At 33.0% G+C, this 22,481-nt stretch overlaps 1 protein-coding gene across 1 annotated transcript in view; it reads right to left on the bottom strand.

Moving 5' to 3' along the window:
• The window catches only part of LRP1B (LDL receptor related protein 1B), a 1,901,444-nt gene that overhangs the window by 182,244 nt on the left and 1,696,719 nt on the right, over nucleotides 1-22,481 (bottom strand). The window contains exons 61-66 of the mRNA XM_047772014.1: nucleotides 12,223-12,411; nucleotides 11,214-11,362; nucleotides 5,816-5,909; nucleotides 2,101-2,217; nucleotides 1,861-1,980; nucleotides 357-476 (exon numbers count right to left, since the gene is read on the bottom strand). Of these exons, the coding sequence (XP_047627970.1) occupies nucleotides 357-476; nucleotides 1,861-1,980; nucleotides 2,101-2,217; nucleotides 5,816-5,909; nucleotides 11,214-11,362; nucleotides 12,223-12,411 (789 nt within the window). The remainder of the gene's footprint in view (nucleotides 1-356; nucleotides 477-1,860; nucleotides 1,981-2,100; nucleotides 2,218-5,815; nucleotides 5,910-11,213; nucleotides 11,363-12,222; nucleotides 12,412-22,481) is intronic.

Raw genomic sequence — 22,481 nt, 5'->3', positions numbered from 1 at the left:
TCCAAAAATAAAGTCTAGAACAATATGACAATAGTGTTTCATTGTTTTTATCCATTAAATGCTTATACCTTGCCCATACTTGAACATAAGAAAACAGTTTATCCTTCCTTTTAAATCTGTCTTTTTAGAAATAGTTTTGACTAATACTGAACAATACTTATACCTTTCCGCCTTATTCCTCCATGCTTTTTATGAAACAGCTAACCTGAGGTTGTTGACTCTATGAACATAGAGACAAAACTTTCTCATGTAAGACTTTAGTTGTATCAGAATTGTGTTCATATTCATCTCACTATGGCCATCTAAGATGATGATACAAATATAATGGGTAAGGTCCATGGTCATAAAACACTCACCACAGTTGGCCTCGTCTGATGCGTCTGCACAATCTGGATCCTCATCACAAACCCACAGCTTCGAAATGCAATGTTTGGTAGTTTTACATTGGAAATAGTCTGGAGAACAGCTGTTTTCAGCTTAAGAAGAAAACATCTATTGAAATGTAGCTTTGGACAAGAACAGACATTTTACTTAAGCAATTAGACAAACAAATGTTTGTCAGTCAATTGAAAATACATCATCTTTTAATTAATTAAGTTTCTGAAAGTGAGGAGTTTTAACTTTTAATTATCTGTAATGAATTCTTATTATCAATTCATTATAAATAAAACATAGTTCTATAGTGATGCATTTGATAAAACTCAGAATTTTCAAAACAACCCTATCTTGATTAGATATCCTGAAACTAATTTAAAAATAAAGAATTCAGGGTCTTTCAGAATAATTTTTTTCCAGATAAATAAATTTAAGGATTTATATATATGCATTTGTATGGAGAGAAAATGACTAAAACTGGAAGATATTAGTGAATGAGGAAATAAAAAGCATGAAATTTATCAAAACTTTTAGCTGTGTTGAGATTGAGGGAAGAGGGGAACATCTGACTCAAACTATAAACTGCTTCACAAATCCTAGCAGTTTAATGGATCAGCTTCTAGAATGGCTAACCATAAAGAACTGGTACTGACTTTATTCTGAATGCACCATCTTAATCAAATTGCTGGATGACTGCACATTATTTACTGATAAAAGTTTTAGAGGAATAATAAAACTTTAGAAAGACAGGAATGTTGATAGTAGTTCTGTTGAAACCTTAAACATGACAGGTGCTCCATCGTTCAGTTTCTCTGTGGGTGTGTGTGTGTCTCCCTACCTAAGTGCATGTGTGCACAAGATGTAAATTCCTTTGCTTCCATTTAATGTATATTTATTTTTGATGAGAGATTGAAATAAGAGATCGACCGAAGGAAAAATATTTTACTATTGCTTTATAAAATAGCTTGTTAAGATACATTAGAAGGAGTATTATTTACCTTTTTTAATAAGTAATTTTGTTAGGCTGTTTTGCTCATATTTTTACTTCTTATCATTCAGTATGTTATTACTGGGAAAAACTCTAATTAAAATGGAGTTGATTTCAAGTAACTAATTAACTCAACAGAAGAAAATTACCTGTAGCTATTTAGTATGGTAATTTTTTTTTCTTTTTAAAAGTGCCATAATCACCTGTAATTTTGTTTTTACTGCTTCTCTTAAAGATAATGTAGATGAATATATGTTTTTTTCATGTTTGTCATAGTTTCAAGGTAGCTTTTTAAGTAAAGATCTCCCATATTTTAATTTTCTATTTTTATATTATTTCTTAAATAATCCATCCCAATAAGAAACCTCCTGAAATTATCTGCCTGTCACTGCAGTTATAATTTCTATACTGTATAAATGTATGGTAAACAATAATAGCTTTCAGACCAATTTCAGTTGGGAGTCAGATGTAAGACAGAACAGTTAGAGAAGACTTACGACAGTCCTTTTCATCTTCCTCATCCCCACAGTCATCTTGCCCATTGCATCTGAGATTTACTGGGATACATTTCTGGTTCCTGGTACACTTGAACTGACCTGAGAGGCAGACATGTGTATCTAAAATATAGAGAGAACAAAAAAATGTATGCTAAAGTCTGTCTCTGAATTTAAATCAGTGAAGACATAATTAGTTAAGGATTAGATTTATGTCCCTTAGTTAAGAATGTAATCACCTACCACAGTTGAGTTCATCAGAATTGTCCCCGCAGTCATTTTCGCCATCACAGATGAAAGCGGGCAGAGCACAGAGCCCAGTTCCACACTGAAATCGGCCTGGCTGACACTTAAATTCCGCTAGAGGAGGAAATGTACAAGTATCATGGAATGACAATCTTAGCTCATGACTTCTTAAATAGAGCTTTTCTGACACTCAACGTATTTATTATATTACTACATTAAACATAACCTAGTACACAATGTGAATGTCCCACATCCAGAAAGCTATTGGATTCAGATATGCAGTTAAACTACAAGCAGCTCAGCCCATTTTGCATTTGATAAGCCAATGGTAAGAAGAAAGATATTAACAACATTAAGTATATCATATATATTTACATATATATGTTTAAGACATAAATGTCTCTTCATCTCAACGACATGGTATTGAGAGCACAATGAAGTAACAGAGCACAATTTATTGTAATTTTTAAAAATTTATTCTAATATCACTTAAAATGATTTCTATTTGATAACTTTGCTTTGTTTGTTTGTTAAGAGAGGAATATCTTCCCTCAATATATACATTCCTTAGCATTACTTTAAGCAAATGCTTTCTATAACTGTCATATTTTAAATCAGAATTATTGATGTATATTCCCATAATCCTCTTAATCCATAAGGACAATATCTAATAAACAAAGTTTTTATATACCATACATACGTTATTATAATAAATGATTCCTAGATTATAAGGCAGTTTTTGCTGTATTCTTTGGGCTTATGTAAATAATAATAATAATAAAGTAGGCTCTACTAAATATCTACTTTGTGTCAGCACTGGGCTAGGCCCTTTCACATATAGTTACTAACTGAATCTCATTATAACCTTCTCACCTGGGCATCACTATGGCCATTTTATAAATGAGGAAAGTAATTCTCATGGGTAATAATTCACCCAAAATATTCGTTTCAAATGCCAGAGGTGAAGTTAAATCCACATCTGACTCTGAAGTCTTCTCACAAACTATGCTGTTTACAATAAAACACTTATCTTTTGACAAATGATCCTAATGTATGTTACTAATCACTGACTTTGAGATTAATAATATGATGTTTATTAGTTCAAATAAGTCAATCAAACATTAACAAATTATATTTCAAACTTTCTTTGGAAAATAAATTATGCTTTTATAATTAAAATACTAATTAAATGTTCCTTAACATTAAAAAAACTCTTGTGCATGACTTCCATAGAAGTGAGTTCTAACATGTTGAAAATCATTTACTTTCAATTTATAACATTTATTAATTAATCACACTAAATGTTTAAACTGGGTGATACTTAATTTTCTCATGCTCTGAATGTATATTTCTTCTATTTCCTGTTGCTTCATACATGATTTCCTTCAATAATTATTTGCCCATAATTGCTACTGTATTTTTCTATACTGTATAAATTTACTGTGCACAATATTAAATTTTACACCAATTTCATTTCAGAGTCAGAAGGAAGATAAAACAGGACATTTTGAGGTGAGTTATGACAGTCCCTTTCATCTTCCTCATCTCCATGGTCATCTTGTCCACTGCACGTGAGTTTATCCACAACTCTCCCATAAAAAGGGCTATAATGACTAAAGGAGTTTCCATGCCTGTTAAATAATGTGAAAGCCTATGTGACTTTTAATGTATCTAGAATGAACCTTTGTGTATTAAAATATTATAGGAAATGTTAATTACAAACTTATGACGTCAGGGAATTATTTGATGCATCACTTTTAAGCTACATTTGTGTAAATAACATTATTGTAGCTAGGATCAAGCTTTTCTGATTTTTCAGGTGAAATTATAGGAACTGTCATTGACTTTTAATACTGCAAATTTTGATGATGCACCTACTCAAAAATGAATTTTAAACACTCCACAGACTTATTATGCACATCATTTTCTATCTCACCAGGACTCTCAAAATAAAGTGTCATGCCTACAAATGTTCAATGCTGTTAACCCATCAACTCTAAGTAATAGATCATTTTCTAAAAGAACACAGAAATAATGTCACCAATAAAAATGTGTAGTAGTAGTATTTAACCAGGATAAGGATCATACAGAGACTCTCAGATACCAGATGTTTGTTTGTTTCTTCTCAAAAGATGTTACAGTCATATTTGTTCACCAAATATTCTAAAAGTGGGTAAATATAAAAAAAATCATCACATTAAATCTTAGCTAATTTTTCATATCAGTTTGGTTATAGCCAGAAATTTCAGTCAAGATTAAAATTAGAATTCAGAAGCCGTAAATATTTTAGAAAGGAGAGCAAAGTCACAAAGCATTGACTTTGTGTATTGGTCATTATGATGATAATTCCTCAAAAAACACTTTAGTAAATCTGGACAGGAAAGATCATCTAATTATGAGAATGAAATTAACACATATATTCTTGTTTATTTCTATCAATTAAAAAATAAGTTGTATTTATTTTAATATATTACAGGAAAGTTTATTGTGGGGAAATTAAAATTTTTAATGAGTAAATATCAAGTGACCAACATAGTGTCTTGTTCCTTAATATTCTTTTTAATTCAATAACTTAAAGAAGAATAATTCAGGCATAGTAGAATACAGATACTACTCTTCATATACTGTCCATCACAGTGAAAACAAAACCTATACTAAAAAAAATCAAAGGGCAATGGACCTTTCAGAAATGGAAAAATAATATTAGAAGAGCAATGACTTTTATAACTTTTTCCCTCTTATTGAATATATTATTTGCTGCTTTCAAACATATAAGTGAAATATGTAGAAATTTCAAATGTTTGAGACTCTTGACTGTGACCAGAGAAATGGTCACAAGTACATCTATCTATAGGCCCTAAATTTGAAACAGTTTTGTAATTATGTGGTAGAGAGTTCTATAGCAGAAAGTAGCTAGTTTCACTAAGATAGGGCAATGTCTTTCTTTAGTGCAAGCCTAAGGATCTTGAACTCAATTGTCAAGACCAAATGATGGCAACCATTCACTGGGATGCTGAGAGAATTATCATGATTGACTATAAGCACCTTCAACTTGACAGGACAGTATTGGAGTGACCCATGGAGTGAACTACAAAAGGCTAATAAGGAAAAGTCTGCTGATTGTTCATTATAACCTAGGTTACCAAAGATAGCTAAGAAAAATTGACCTAACCATGCCAATGACTGAAATTTCAAGATGTAATTGGTAGTTACTTGAAGGCAGCCACTAAGAGCATACTAAATTACCTAACTGCAAACTAATGAGTTATATTGGAAAGATCTTACTTTTAATACTGACAGAAACGCTGAAGAATTGTATCCCTTTAAGGCAATATTTCAGTCATTGAGCAGCATTCTGAAAACCCGCCCATTTTTTATTCCAATTTAGTGACGTATTAGGTCAAAATCATGCTGATTTTTACTATACTCACCACTACATCAAGAATTTAGTCATTGTACAAGTTGAAAAAATTGAGAAAGAGAAAGCTAACACAAATTGCTGACAGTGTCATTGTAAATATAATACTGATCAGAGACATATGCAAGACATTGCACAATTTTTGCTGTATTTTTAAACCACTGACATATAAAATCTTTCTATTTCAATTTTGGAAACTATCAGAAGACAAAACTTAAGATCTAGCTTCCTTTTTCCAGGTCTAGGACTTAAGAAGCTCTAAATTCTAACTTCCTCCATCAACCATGTACTCACGACAATCATCTGGTTCGTCCGATCCATCACCACAGTCATCCACGGTGTCACATTTCCACCAGAATGGAATACATTTATCAGTTTTGCAACGAAACTTTGAGAAAAAGAAAAAAAAATAAAAATAAAATTGAAGAACCCTACTCCTATATAATGGATTAATAGATATTTAAAAGCTCAGCAGGGCAGAGCAGCCTAGCCTACCCTCTTGATGTTAATGTGAACTGTGGTACTATTAGAGCATTCCTAAATAGTGAATAAATTCATGACAAGCAGCAAATGACCTACAGAAAAGCACATTGTTCAGGAAAATCATGGAGAAACTCATGAATTTACATGTTGTCTGTGGCTTCCTTCTCACCACAACTGTTTAGCAGCTGCCACAGAGACCTTGTGGCCTGCAAAGCCCAACATAGTTATTACCTGGGCCTCTACAGAAAGTTTTCTAAATGCTGAATAGGGCTAAAAATCAGGAGAAATGTCAGGAAGAGGTATTAAATTGAATTAATTTAGTTAATTTGACTTAATTTAACAAATTTAATTAATTTAAATTATTATTCTCGCTAACTTCACTATTGGCCAACTACACACAGGGATCAAGAAAATTCAGTCAATTTATTACTTATGATCTCAGACCACAAAGTTTTCATTTTTCCAGCAAAATTCAGTTCCAGGCATACCTTCATAAGTTAGAAGAAACTAAAGAAAACCACACTTTTGATACAGAGAGCCCTTGCATCTGAAATAATTGCCATTAAAAAAACAAAACAATTTAATAGATTTCTTCTGGCACCTCATTTTTTTTTCTTCTGAAACTGAAAATATTACATATTTTCTAAAAATTATTATTTTATTTTTGAAGTGTTTCTGTTGTAATTCCCCATGTGCATTTACTTAGCATGTTGCATGCCAGATAAATTTGTCACAGAGAAATATATAACCCAGGTTCAATTCTCTAATGAAAATAGACTAACAAGCTAAAAATTGGTTCTTTTAAATACTTTCTTCAAGTAGTATATAATTTGATGCTAGCCTTTACTGAACCTCTATGGATATTATGAAATTAATTTATGGTATATTTATATATATATAATATACATATATATTTAGAATATTTATGAGTTCATTATATATATATATTTAGAATATTTATGAGAGTACATTTTTTCCCTCAGTGGTAATATAAGAGGGAATAGAGCACTGTGAATCCAAGGGAAGTTCTCCCTGTTCAACTGATTTTCTCTGTGGCTGTTCTTATTGTGGTTTTCATAAATAACCAGAGGAAAAATATTACTTCTATAGATGTAACTGTCTGGGGATACAAGGCTAACTCTGAAAGCAATTGCCCTGAACATTAAACATTTCCAGTCATTAGAGTATATCAAAGTACATTAGTAAGATGATTTCAAGTCTCCTGAGTATATTCAAAGTCTTCCCAATCAAGATTTGAAAAATATCTTAATACATATTTTAAAATTCACCAAATATTTCTGATTTAAATAATCACAAACTTTTGGAATACTATATAACACAATAATTTTGCTCACCATTTTATTTTTAAATTTTTTTACTACCATTTCATTATAAATTAGGACATAAAAAGGTTTTGAGTTAAGAGAAGGCCAGGGTAAATACATATTTATTATTACTTTTCACGCTAATCCACATTTTATTCATTACTCTCAGAGGAAGATTTCTTTTTTGTGTCTGGGCTTCTTTTTTTTATATATATACTTAGAATAACTTAAAAAATGCTAAATATAAATATAAAACATTCTTCATGGTAAAATGCTCTCCAAGACTAATATCTTCATAAAAAAAAAATTGCAGACTTCAATTATCACTCACAAAAAGCTGTAAAGAAAATACTAAATGCATGCCTACTAAAATGGAGACATGGATAAAATGCAAATCCCGCATGTAGTGATGCTTACTCAAAACAAGAAAAATCTCCACTTAAAAATTAAGTATATTAAGTTTGGAATACATTGTTTATATTTTTAAATTGTTCTAATTAAAATGATTTAAATGTAGTACTTGAAATGATTTGAGTTGGGAGTTCCTGTTGTGGCTTCAGTAGGTTACACTCCAAACTAGTATCCATGAGGATGCAAGTTCTAGCCCTGGCCTCACTCAGTAGATTAAGGATTCAGTGTGTCTATGAGCTGTGGTGCAGGTCACAGACATGGCTCATGGCAGCCACCAATTCGACCCCTAGCCTGGGAACTAATATATGCTGCAGGTGTGGCCTAAAGTAACCAAAAAAAAAAAAAAAAAAAAGATTTGTGCTATGATAATTGGACCTAATCTTAACTTTTACCAGACTTTTGTATGTTCATTTTCAATACTAACAAAATTCTTATTGGTGTGATTTCCCCATTTTAATTTTTTAAAAATCAGTAATATTTAATTTTTTAAAAATCAGTAACATTGGCTACAATCATTAAATGATAACAAATTAAAATCCCTTAGTAAGATAAATTTAAAATGCAATATTTTTTTTATCTGAATGTTTAATGGTATAATTCTGAAGGACCTAAATTATTTCCAGCATTTTAATATTTACCTCACTAAAATTGTGTCTATGAACTGACTTTTCTATGAGAAGTGTACAGTGCATCCTTTTTTTTCCTCCCATTACATCCATAAAGAATCCTAAATAAAGTGATTGCATAAACCACAGCTCTCACAAGGACCACTAATTGATTGTGTTAGCTGAAATATTATTCTTCATTAACATTTTCCTTAAATATGAGGCAAATGAAATGTTAACTCTTTTTTTTTCCTTAGGGATTATTGCTGAAAACAAATATTCATAAAGTTTCATTGTTATTGTTCTGTGTTGCTATTATTGATTTTTTTAATTCATGAAAAACACTATTGAGGCTATTTTAAAAGTTTTAAATATTTTAGTTGTATTATCACTGATTTCAAATCAAGAAGTAATTTAGTTACAGGAATAATATTTTTCTAGGTTGACTTAAGTTTTCATTTAATTGTCTAAGCAGATTTTTTGCTATTGAATACATATAATTTTTTGCTATTGAATACATATAACTATATAATTTTTTGCTATTGAACCTATATAATTATAGGTTTTCCTTGGTCCTTTTATGACTATAGAAGGCTGATGTTTTACTAGCCATGTCCTACTGTTTGAGATTTTCATCAATGTGTCAAGCATCTTCTGACTTTACTCTATTTCCAGTTGGCTAGCAAGGCTCACCACACCATCAGGAGCTGAAACAGTTGTCATTTCTCCTAAGTCACCTACAGCCTCAGTGTTGGGTCTCAACACAGTAACCCTGGTCTGCTCTAAATCAAGAGATCAGAGGTTATTTGAGAATAAACTAGAGGTTATGTTGGAAATTTGTCTAAACAGAATTAACAGAAATTAGATTTAATATATTTTTTTAAAATGTGATACCTCCCTTAAATTCTAGCTCTAGGAATAATTAGGTTGCTTATTTTACCTCTCACAGTGACTTAATTTTCCACTTCTCTAAAAATAAGGAATTCTATTTATGTAAATACTTAGAAGAGTATAATCCAAACAATACATTTTATAAAGAAAAAAAAAAGAGACTATGACCTATGCTTTCAGCAAGACATCAGAACTCCCTGATGGAAGTCACACTAATGGCACACATAATCAAGTGTATTCTAGTTGCACTGCAGGGCTAGGATAACACTTACTTACTAAATGGAACTTTTTCCATTTAGTCTTCATAACAATGCCCTGAAAATATTATCATTCTCATTTAGAGATGAGAAAATTGAGGCAACAAGAAGTAACAAAGCTAACATAATTCAGCCCATTTAAAGCAGAGTCAGGGAGTTCCCATTGTGGCTCAGTGGGTTTAGAACCTGACATAGTGTTCATGAGGATGTGGGTTCAATCCCTGGCCTCGATCAGTGGGTTAAGGATTTGGTGTTGCTATAAACTGCAGCGTAGGCTGCAGATGCAGGTTGGACCTGGTGTTGCTGTGGATTTGGCATAGCCCTGCAGCTGCAGCTCTGATTTGACTCCTTAGCTCAGGAACTTCCATATGCCACAGGTGCAGCCATTTAAAAAAAAAGTAGAGTCAGGATCATACTCATAGCAAGTCTGGCTTCAGAGTCTATGCCCTTAACACACACCGCTTCCTGGAAGAGGTCCAATCTTTTCCAACAGAATTTTTTTTTTTGGTCTCTTTTGCTATTTCTTGGGCCGCTCCTGCGGGATATGGAGGTTCCCAGGCTAGGGGTCGAATTGGAGCTGTAGCCTCTGGCCTACGCCAGAGCCACAGCAACGTGGGATCCGAGCCGTGTCTGCAACCTACACCACAGCTCACAGCAATGCCGGATCTTTAACCCACTGAGCAAGGGCGGGGACCAAACTCACAACCTCATGGTTCCTAGTCGGATTCGTTAACCACTGCGCCACGACGGGAACTCCCAATCTTTTTCATTTGTATAGTTCTGTAATGTATGATGCTCACAGGCATAACTTAAGAGGCAGGTTTAGATAGGATTAATTTCTCTTTTTGAAAAAAAGCACACCCTAAGAGAAATGCAGTCTGTTGCCATGATGTCACTACCAGAATTGGAAAACCAGCAAATTCAAAACACAGAATTCTAAGAATAAACTTAGTCATTAAAAAAAATCAAACGATTTCTTCAAAAAATTTTATCTTAAGATAGTTACTCAAGAATAACAAAATCAAATTTTAAAATTTCCTATGACTTCTGTTCAAATTTTGAAAGTTATGAGTTAGGTCCATGAAACTACCATTAAGTGGAAAGATTAATATCTGAAATATCCTAACAGAAAATAATTACATTTTGAAGAAAAAGAGGTTTCAGAAGGAAATTATTTAGATCATATAACTTTTCTATAAAAATATCTAGAAAATTCCTTTTCACAAACACACTTTTTCCATATCACTTACTCCAAGGGATGAGAGAGGTGCAGATGGTGCTACAGAGCAGCTTATATAGAAGTATTTTTCCTTTGTTTGTTTAAACTGCATATATCTTTGCTTTAACCCTATGCCTCAATCAATTCCTGGTACCTTGGAATAGGTCAGATATCCTCTGACGATTCTGCTGTGCCCACTCATGACTTGCACCATTATTCTTTGTAGATCTGTGTATGAACAGTTTTCAATTTTGTTTTTGTTTTCCTTTTGACCTCTATTTGTACTTCGTAAGTTCCCATTTTAACAATATGTATCAAATTTCGCTTCCCTTACTCAGTGACCCTATCTATCATGTATGGAATGTTTATCTAATTTATGCCAAACAAACAAAAAAAATGATGTTTCAAAAAACAGTTTAAGTAAATAAATAAAACTCAAGCAAAACCTTTGTAACAATTTGCTCATATATGCAATGAAGGGATCGCTACACCTCCACTCACCTGACTGGCTGTGCAGTTGGATAAGCAAGTCCTGTTATCAGCTGCAAGATAGAAGTTGGTGGGACATGCGCAGGTGTGAGTCTTTCCAGGGGCTAAAAGGCACAGATGACTGCAACCTCCATTATTTATCATACAGAGGTGTTTGGAGACTATAGACGAGAAACAAACAACAGAAAAACAGGATACTCAAGGCCAATAATATATAAGATTAGGGATAGGACATTTAAACTTCTTAACTTATACTTTAATAGAACATTGTAATCAAGAACTCATTGAGATAATAAATATGATTTTATTTTGACACGTTCTACTCATTGTCCTATGACATTTATTTTACTATTAAATAAGTTTAAGAATGCATTTCTACAATAGCAAGTATTTTAGTAGGAAAAAAGTGTCCACTAGAAAAATAAACAGAGACTAGAAGTATCTGGGATGAATATATACATAGGTTTAGAAATATAAATGTAAAATAAAATAATGAAATGATGATATACAACTAATAATACAGTGGCTTTGTTTTCTAGGCCAAAAATTTGTTTTAAGTAAAATAATCAAAATTTTAGTCCATACGGCCTGAAGGAATTCCTACTAAACATATGTTTAAGCACACTTGGCACATTTCTCATTTTTAGAGCCCTAGAGCAACTTAAAAATAGTTCCTTTATCCAGAATTCCAGAAACTGGGATCCTATAACTATTTTGTAAATAAATTATTTCAAGAATGCAGTCTTCACTTCTCCAACTACATGCTACATGTACTATTGTCATTTTACCTTAATATAATTTCAACCACTCGATAAATTCTTGTACTATTTTTGAGCTTCTAACCACATCCCTCAACAGTAGTATTTGATATCAACTGAATTCATTCTGTAGGATTATACTAAATCATGAAATCTGGTAATCTTTCTCAAAAATAAATTACACTTCACCTTAAAGAAAATAAAAATGGAATGTTACTAAAAGATGTTGATGCATTTATGGAAATCATGGAAAGAATAATTACCATCAGGTTGTCTATAAGAATGATACACCTGGATATCTGTGATGGCATGCCATGAGTTAATCAGTGAGAGTCTGTCTGCTCCCGAGGTTTTATGGGCACGGCTGAGTGACTTGGTTTTCCCATCAGTCCAGTAGATGTAGTCTTCAAACAATGTTAGTGCAATCACCCCTGGAATATCTTGATTAGGGACTGTAATAGGAGATGGTAAGATTAATGTTCAGTCTTGGAAGACTGCCAGTTAAAATATTCAATACTATATGGGCTGACAGATACAACTGGTACAGAACTTCATGTGAATAATTGCTATGACAACCTGTCAGGCCAGCAAGGTTCTTTATTACCCTTTAAGAGAATGCAGGATCTGGCGCAGAAGGTTGCTTTGCTCAGCTTTAGCTTGGTTCAACCATGGGAAGAAATGAATGCAATCCTGCTCACAAGTAATGGCTGCTTACCAGAAACAAATAACATCCACTATTTAAATATATATATATATAAAATGTAAATATATATATATCATTATATATATATATATCTCCATCCATTTTTTTCTGACTTAAATCCTCTTTAAAGCCACAGGTCATTGTACTGCTTTCTCTCACTTTTAAATGGATTAAATTATATATCCAGGATGAAATGTCAATCTACCTGGAGATAGCTAGGACTACTGTTAACCGTTTTACTCACTGAAATTTTGTCTATTTCTACTTGCAAAATAAGCAGAGACAGGGATGGAGAAAAATGAATGTGACAGATAACAATGTATCATAAATATTTAACAATCATAAAACTCTTTAGCTGCAGATTAAAATTGTTTTATAATTATACCTTTATTACAGGACTGTGTTTAAATGTAAATAATATATTGAGCATCACAAATGTAAATTTGTCATTCAAGAGATTCCAGGGTCCTATCAGGTAAATAAGATGCAATAAATTTGTTTAGTGGTTTGGAGTTAAAGAAATTTAAAATATTATAGAGGTTTCTTCGAATTAAAAAAGAAAAGCAATAAGTAAAGGAAATGGGAATTCCTTAATTTGCATGAATATTCCAATATATTTCTCTGTATTAATTTTCAGATCTTTTAGAAATTCTGCAAAATGTTTCTTAATGGAAAAAGGTACTAAAAGTCAGGCAATTGAACTTTTTCATGGATTAGATTTTAATGACAGAATTAATGTTTCACATATTCCTCATTCAGCAGTAACTGAAAAATTATCAATATTTAAAGTACAATTCACTTATTCTAGGGAGACTTACAGCCTTACTTTAAAAATTCTGGGGAAATTTACATTGTAAACTAGAAGTAGAAATTTTTTTTACCAATTTGCTATTTTTACTCAGATGGGCCAAATGTAATCAGGTGATTTACTATGACTCAGAGAAAACAGAAATAAGATTCCTTAAAATAGGTGACACTTTAAACCACTGACTACTGTAAATAACGTAGTGTTTGGCCAGAAATCCATCTCACAACAGATACTATGTATATGAAGGATGTAAAAATTAAGAAAAATCCAGATGTGTACAGTTTTGATGTAGATATATTCAAACTGAATTGTCTATGTAGTCCCAAACATGAAGCTCGTTGCCCTAATGATAAGAGGAATTGAATAGAAAGATGAAAAGTAAGATATTTTACCAGAATGAATCACATCTGAGTTACTTTACAAACTATGTCCGCTCTCCTCCTATGGCTATGTAAGTTTATTCCAGAAAGATAAAACAAATGTTGGAGTTCCCATCGTGGCTCAGTGGTTAAGGAATCCGACTAGGAAACATGAGGTTGCAGATTCAATCCCTGGCCCTGCTCAGTGGGTTAAGGATCCAGCATTACCATGATCTGTGGTGTAGGTTGCAGACATGGCTCAGATCCCACGTTGCTGTGGCCCTGGCGTAGGCAGGCAGCTACAGCTCCTACTGGGAACCTCGATATGCCAAGGGAGCGGCCCTAGAAAAAGCAAAAAAGACAAAAAAAAAGCAAACAAACAAACGAAAAAAACAAATGTGGCAAAATGTTACAACAATCTTTCAACATATGTCTATGCATGGAAATTCTCAAAGTAAAATAAAAATTTGCAGGGAAAATTGAAAGCTGCAGAAACATTCAACTCAGATTACCTTAGATGCCAAGGAAGTAATTACATCATTAAATAGGGACTCAAAAGTTAACTGTCACTTTAAAAAAATTTCAGTCTATCAGAGATTTAGTTAACTTCTATACAAAAAGTGAAGTTATTGTAAGAATTTGTCTATTAGCATCTCAAAAGGAGCAAAGTCTTTTTAATGATTCAGTAACTACAGCTGACAGTTATTCAGCCCCTGGACGCTAGGAAGTAGGAACTTGTTCCTCAATGGGTAGGGGAGGTAATTCTGGTCTCACAATTATCAAGCCCAAGTATCAACAATTATGACATTGACAAACCCCCACAGTGAGATACCTACTTTATACACCTATTTCATTTAATACTCACAACTCGATCCTGAAATAACTTCACTTTGTAGGTAAGAAAGTTCAGATCTGGAAAACTTAAGTAAATGTGACCAAGGGAAATGGACAAAAACTAGTAAATGAATATACTGGCATTTGAATCTAAATCACATTGCCCGGGTGATTTTTGCCATCTGACCTACTAGCACGGCCTTTAAGAAAGCCATCCTAGTAAAGAACTGAACTGGGTTCTCTCCAAGTTCATATGTTGAAGCCTTAAACACCAATATACCTGTATTTAAAGATAAATCCTCTAAAGAAGTGAATAAGATTAAATTAAGGTCCTAAGAGTAGGAATTTAATTTAATATAGCTGATGTCTCTATAAGAAGAGAGAGACACCAGAGGTGTGCACATATAGAGAAAAGGCCAGGTGAAGCCATAGCAAGAAGACAGATAACTACAAGCCAGAGAGGAGGCCTCAGGAGAAACCAAACCTGCCAACATCTTCATCTGGGATTTCCAACCCCTAGAACTGTGAGAAAATAAATTTCTGCTGCTTGATGCTCTGTTCGTGGTAGCCTTAGCAAACTAACACAATTATATAAACAATGGGGCTAATTTAAAAGCTCCATGTGAAAATCATTTTATTCAATTACTTGAATGCAATTACACTGTATTCTATTTTCAGACATGGGACAATTTAAGTACAGGGCAAATTTGCTACCTCTAAATTTGTGGTAATTGCCGCCCACCCCCACTGAAACCCTCTGTTATTGGATAACTAGTATAGATGTACAGAGATCAGAAAGATGAACTCATTTCAGAGAAAGGATGGCACACAGCTGAATGTACAGAGCATGTGGGAAAGTCAGGTCAAAGCGAAGAGAAGTAGTCCATTTGCCCAGTGACTATCTGTTAGATTCAATTCCTTGATGGATATTGACAACGGATAAGTACGTCATTAGTAGCTTTATATACCCATGCCAAGCCTGTCCATTTGGTAAACATGCTTATTCCAAACAGCAAGCATCAAACACAACCACCAGAGTATTCCTTCTAGAGAAAATAAATGAAGTAAACCCACAAACATGTTAACAAAAATAAATTTAGTTCTTATACAACTGAAACCACTACACAGACTCCAAAAATTTACTATCTAAGAGATATGACACATTCACTAACACCACAACCAATGCCAATAAAATTCAAACAAAACAAACACACACAAATCTTTACATACTGCCTTTTCAGCAGTTCACTCATAATTTGGCAGTATGTCTCATCTCCTCCTTAGGACCTAAATGTCTTCACAAGAGTTATTTGACTATCTGCTTAAGTTTCTATGAAGAAAAAAAAATGCTATATATTAACTGATGAATGATAAGTATAAATGAATGAATGCTGTTTCTTCATCCATCAATGTATGAAGAGTTCAACCTACACTGAGAGTAAATTAGATGTTCTGAACCAAGGCATTATACATTTTGATAAAAGAAACATTTCTGATTCTAAATGATAAAAATAAAATTGCTTATTTTTGGTTGTCTATTTTTATCTTATAGGTGTGTGTGTGTATATACACACATGCATACATGTATTAGGTAGGAATGTATATGTAACATCTGAAATATATATACAATATATACATACATATGTATTATATATACATACCTATAAAATAGAGTAAAAAAAAGATGTCTTGCAATGTAATCTGGCAGTTAGTAGAGCTGACACAATAAAAAAATATATATAAAATATGAACATGAAATGTGACGGTACAAGAGGAACATTTAATAAACAAATTTTTACTAAAACTAAGTTATTGTTGAGCTTATATAAGAAGTAATCAATGTTTTATCAAAATGATAATGGTTATCCTTTTTAAGAGAGAAACAATTATGACTCCTTGTCATACATAAGATTGCCTTTGTTTAATTAAAAGAGCAATGTGAAAAACCAATTCGAGTTTCCTTTCATTGTAGTGGTATTCAGTAGACACCAAAAAAAAAAAAAAAAGAGAGAGAGAAAAAAAACCAGAACTGTTGTGTGGACTGCAGTTTAACAGGTACTTATTATATATTTAAAACCTATTTTAAAGGTGCTTTCTGTAGTTAGGCCTCTATTCTGTGAAACAGAATTATTTATTGTACTGTTTCCAGCATTCCACTCAAGCACGAGGTTCCTAATTTTTATTTCATAGACTAGATGTATCAGAAGAAAGGAGTTGATATTCAGCAAAAATAAACCAAAGAAACACTGCTTTGTGCAGTTTTTCCCTTTTAGTCAAGTTGGATGGTATCCTGGTAAGGTTCCTGGTAATTACGGTAGATAGAAAAAGTAGAAATTCAGAATATGCTTTCAGCTTAACTGTTGCCTCACAGTTAGAGATATCCTATTACAATACTCTTGATTATTCATTTTTTTGGATAGCATTTATCATGCTGAAAAAGTAAATTCCTGAATAATATCAATCTAATTTTATATTTCAAACTAATCTAGTTTAAATGTATAAAAACAGAATGCACCAATGACACAGTACTCATCTTCTATTGAGCTAAAATCTCAGCTGGTATTGTGGGTAGACTATTATATTGGGATAATGGCAGATTCAACAGGGTTTTGTCTAATGGGTTAGTACTTAAATAGAAATTTTACTACTAATGCTCTTTTTTCCCCCTTATTTCTCCTCCAAGATTTACTATTAGGATGCAAATAATAATTAATTTAAAGCATTATATGTAGTATTTTGAAATTTTATTATTTAAAAAAAGTTATACGTATTTTCAAAAGAAAAAAAAAATTATAGAAGACAACCACCAAATTCACTAGTTATTTTTACGAAGGAATCAAGATTAAACGGTAACTTGAATACTAATTTTTTTTTCTTTTAGAGAATTTATGTTTTGTTTGGAACACCTGAATGATCCAATAAGGTCAACCTGGGCCTCATTCTATTACTGATAGTTTGAAAACAGTCTACTAAAACTTTGCAGTTAACAAGCATATCAAATAAAATATTAAATTCTATCATCTTTTGCTTTTTAATAATTTTGATACATTTTAAGACTCTCCCATTTTTTCTTATTCTTGGTATGATTGCCCCAAGTAAAGACACACAGTCTCTCACACTTGAAATACTGCAAAATTAGTCTAAATTTTTTCATTATTTTTAAACTCTTCTGATCCCTTTATCAGCCAAGTTTCTTGTAGCAAAGAGAATGCATTTTTAAATGATAATTGAAAAGAATTTAATTGAAAGAAGTCAGTCTTATATACAAGTGTTTCTATTAACTTTCTCTTAATTATTTACAGAGGTGTGGCTAAGAAACTGATGATAGTTTTTTTCCCAAATCTGTTACTAGAAGCTGGTGAAAGCTGTAGCTAAGAAGAGGCACCTACCCAAAGTGTAGGTACATTTGGTGGAGGAACTCAGCCACTGCTAAACCACTGTGGTTGGGCACGGAGGGAAAGGAAACGAATATTCTGAGTTCTTCCTTCCGCCACTACTGGAATCTCCAGCCAATGCTTCCCATGGTTTAAATCCAAATAGAGAGCCAGAAAGTGAAAGAGCCTGGATGATGCAGTTCCCAAAAATCAGCCTTCTAGCATTTGGAGCATGGCAAAGAAAGGAAGGTAAGATAACTAGAACTACCTCCAGTGAATATTTCCAATATTTTTTTCCACCTCACCTATCTCTTCCCTGATCCAAAACCACCAATGACAATTCCCTAGGCAGTACTGTGCAAACTATTTAGCTTGACTGAAACATCTGTTCTCAGAAGATAGGTCAGGATGTCCACAAATCCTCTTTTCTGAGAGACCCTGACCCTAAGAACTTTCCCTGATGTCTTTCAAGATGGATAATGTACAATAAGGTAGGCAGAAAAGCCCAGGCAAGACTTAAGGGAGTAGAACATGAAATCCATAAAGGAAAAAAAAATGAAACAAAGAGAAAACAATTAGCATTTAAAAACTGAAGTGTGATTAATCAAAGACTACAAAAGTGTGTAGGCTGGTAAACAGATGATACAATTAGATGATAGCAGAGAACAGTTAAACATGTCAAAGAAAGTGGAAGATTCATGACAGTGGTGAGTATGTGGGTGAGTAACAGTTTCTAGTTTATAAAGAGTAATGGAAAAAAAAAAAGAGTAATGGAGAAGAGTGGGTGGAACAGATAATGGCCACAGTACACTAATTTCCAGAGAATGACTGCTGAGTCAATAGCTTTTGTTACAAAGGCCCTATCAAAAAAAGTATGCTTTTTGTAACCTTACTTGTTCAGTAATTATGCATCCTCTTCAGTGTTATTGCTTGCAGAATCTTTTTTTTTTTAATAATTGTTTCCTCAGGACTGTCTACAACAGGCTACAAAATGTTCCATTTAACATTTGCCTCCATAAGCATTTTTCCTGTCTACTCTGTAATACAACCTGCTTAATGGAAACAGTACTACTGATAAAATTCTGGGTGAACAGATCCAAGCTCCATTATTCAAAATCAATAAGAGCATTACAAATGGCAGAAACACTAAGGATACCCAACATTACCATATAGTATGACAGACTATTCAAAAATATTTTTTTCAGTAAAAATATGATCTTTCAAGAAGTTCATCCATTATGGAGACCTTGAAGAGGAAAAATAACGTTCTCTGTCATATGTCATAGTGTGTAGCAGATACTACCTGGGAGTCTGCTCTGTGAGTCTGCTTTTTTTTTTTTTGTCTTTTTGCCATTTTTGCCATTTCTTGGGCCGCTCCCGCGGCATATGGAGTTTCTCAGGCTAGGGGTCAAATCGGAGCTGTAGCTGTCAGCCTACACCAGAGCCACAGCAACGCAGGATCCGAGCCGCGTCCTGCAACGCCGGATCATTAACCCACTGAGCAAGGGCAGGGATCGAACTCGCAACCTCATGATTCCTAGTTGGATTCATTAACCACTGCGCATGACGGGAACTCCGAGTCTGCTTTTTGAATACTGACACTGATCAGATGTCCAAACAAAAAATTTTAAGTTCTTCCTTAATGCAGCAGTTTACACTGGGACACTTGAATGTATAGTTTTTTAAAATAAATGTAACATATGATGGCAAAATATAGAAATTGGGGAGTTCCCTAGTGCCCTAGCAGTTAAGGATTTGGTGTTATAACTGCCATGGCTTGGAGTTTGATCCCTGGCCTAGGAATTTCTGCGTGCCATAGGCAAGGCCAAAATCAAACAAACAAAACAACAGAAAACACCAATATAGACATTGTTTAGAGCTCTTCTTTAAAGCTGTTATTAAAAGGGCAAAAGTGTCCTTTTCTGGTATTACTTGCCCCCTTTTGTCTATCTTGTCACCTCAAACAATATGCAATCTCTATAGATTAGGCATATTCAGTTTATTATAACTTAATCCCTTCCCCTCCCGCATCTATATATCTTTAAATTATTCATAATATAATGTCAAATATGGCCACTTTAATATTTAATATCTAGAAAGAGTATTTGTATTAGTGAATGTGAGGGTTTATAAAGATACAATGTAAACTAGAGTTGATATATTTTGAAAACTACACAATGCCTATAAACATCTTCTCTTGATGATGACATTGCTCTCCAGTCACTGAAGTAAATAAAACTGCTTCATGCACTTGGTAAAGATATATCCCACTTGCTCTGAAATTCTCTGAATTTTCCTACTGCTGATACAAACCTTCATAGGTACTTGGCAATGTATTTTCAGAGGTGACCATCAGTACTAAATTTAAGAGTTAGGACATTCTATATACACATGCATTAGGAACATGTTTGCTAGTGAGTCCTGATGAAAGCTGATGACTTCGAAAAGCACTTTGCCTTTGGGACAGACAGCAAGTAGAGCCATTGACATGCATTTAGTATCTGGTCTTTCCACATTCCTATAATTATAAATACACTTCTAGAATAAAAACAGAATATGACAAGCATTTTCAAATGTGTTCTTGTAGTCACGGGAATAACTAGGGGTAAGTGAGCAAAGTGATGGTACAATCTTCCTCTGCCCCAGTTCCAACCTCAGTCAATTCCTTTAAGAAATGTTAGAAAAATCACTGATTAATTATTCATCCTATTTTATGGATATAAATATTGAACTATAGTATGGCAAAGCAACTTGCCTAAATTAGAGAGTAACCTGAACTAAAACCAAATCTGCTAATAGCCAATGCTGTACCAGATCATATTTGGGATGGATAACATTGTTAAAAGTGGCTAAAAATTCATACTAGGGTAATAGTGAAAATCATATTTTAAAAAGTATATGGAATGTACATGACATTTGCAAAACAATAATCTATTTAATCATATACACCATTTAATGTAACACTCTATAGAAGGGACAAAAGTGAAAGACATGATTGACACTGAAATTCTAAGGCGTTTTAGAAATGGCAGTTAATTTCAATTTATTTTACTAGTTCAAGAACACTTCTACAGTAACTGAATTGTATTTTGCTCCCTTCCATTAACTTTTATTGTATTGTAAACAGCAGCACATCAACACTGTTGGCATAAAATAGCCTGTGAAGTCTACTGTTTGTAATGGACTGTGAATGATAGGGCATTTTTTTCAAAAGTACTAAAATACAATATCTTACCAAGAAAGAAACACTCTAGAATATTGTAAAATTGGATGGTGGTGTTTATTAGATTCTCTTCCCATTTTTGGTGAGCTTCAGTGGATATTTACATTTTCTAAAGACCTAAATGCAACAGCTATGGAGTTTCAGGATATATGAGCACAAAATACTCCCTTTGTCTTTTTCAGTGTAACCTTCCCTTTTTTAAAAAACAAAACCTTTTTTAAAAATATATTTTTGCTATTTCATCAGTAGTATGGTGAGATCTGGAAACTTTCCCCAACAGTAATTAGATGATCACTGTATGGGTTATGATTTGGATTTTTAAATCCAAACACAGAACTGCCCCCTCACAAAAGAAAACTGAATTCCCAGAGCAATAAACAATCGAATTGGACTACAATACTGACACTTCAATATGGGGATCTTCAGGTCTATGAGTACAGGAAAAAAAATGAAGAGCCAGAGTCAACATAATTGCATGAAGTTGTAAACCATTTTTCTACAAAATAAAATACAGTTCAGTGATAAGCTACAGTTTAGAATCATACCCAATGATTACTCTCCTGAGAAATTAGTGTTATAAGTGTATATTTTTCCAGTATGTTGGATAAAATATGTACATGGCCAACTAATTTAACACAAGGTTAAATCATGAAGTGACTCAAAGAAGAGTATTCTGGAAAAAAATTACTAGAACAAACACATTTTAAATTCATTATCAAACACAACATCTTCTTGGCTCACACTTTTATTAAGGTTTACACAGTATTTTCAATCTTTTGGTCAAGTGTCGACCTCTCAAAAGTATCTCAAGTTCAATGGCAACTCACAAAAAATGAGGAAAACTAAACCTGAATTTATGTGCTTTGATATAAGCAGTCAAAATGAAATTGTGACCTAAACATAATTTTCTCATATTTAATTTTCTTCTCATCAAATGGAAATCAGAGTCTCTAAGTTAAGGAAGAGATGCAGAATTAGGGCTGAAAGTCTTCTCTGGAGATATTTGTAACCTATTTTATAGACGTTCCATTCAGAGAAGACTACACTTTCCAGAATGCATAAAATTAATGACAAAAGATCTCTGGCTGTAGTCAAATTTTAGAAATTCTGTGATATGAATTTTCAAATAAGATTTAAGTTTTCCCACAGGACAAAGAAAATGCTAAAATTTCCCACTAAAGCAAAATGTACATTTTAAAGAAACATGATTGTTCTCTTCAT

The sequence above is a fragment of the Phacochoerus africanus genome, chromosome 3 (genome assembly GCF_016906955.1).
Source record: "Phacochoerus africanus isolate WHEZ1 chromosome 3, ROS_Pafr_v1, whole genome shotgun sequence".
Taxonomy (NCBI): Eukaryota; Metazoa; Chordata; class Mammalia; order Artiodactyla; family Suidae; genus Phacochoerus; species Phacochoerus africanus.
Note: the sequence above shows the minus strand (reverse complement) of the source record. Positions and strands in the feature narration are given on the sequence as shown.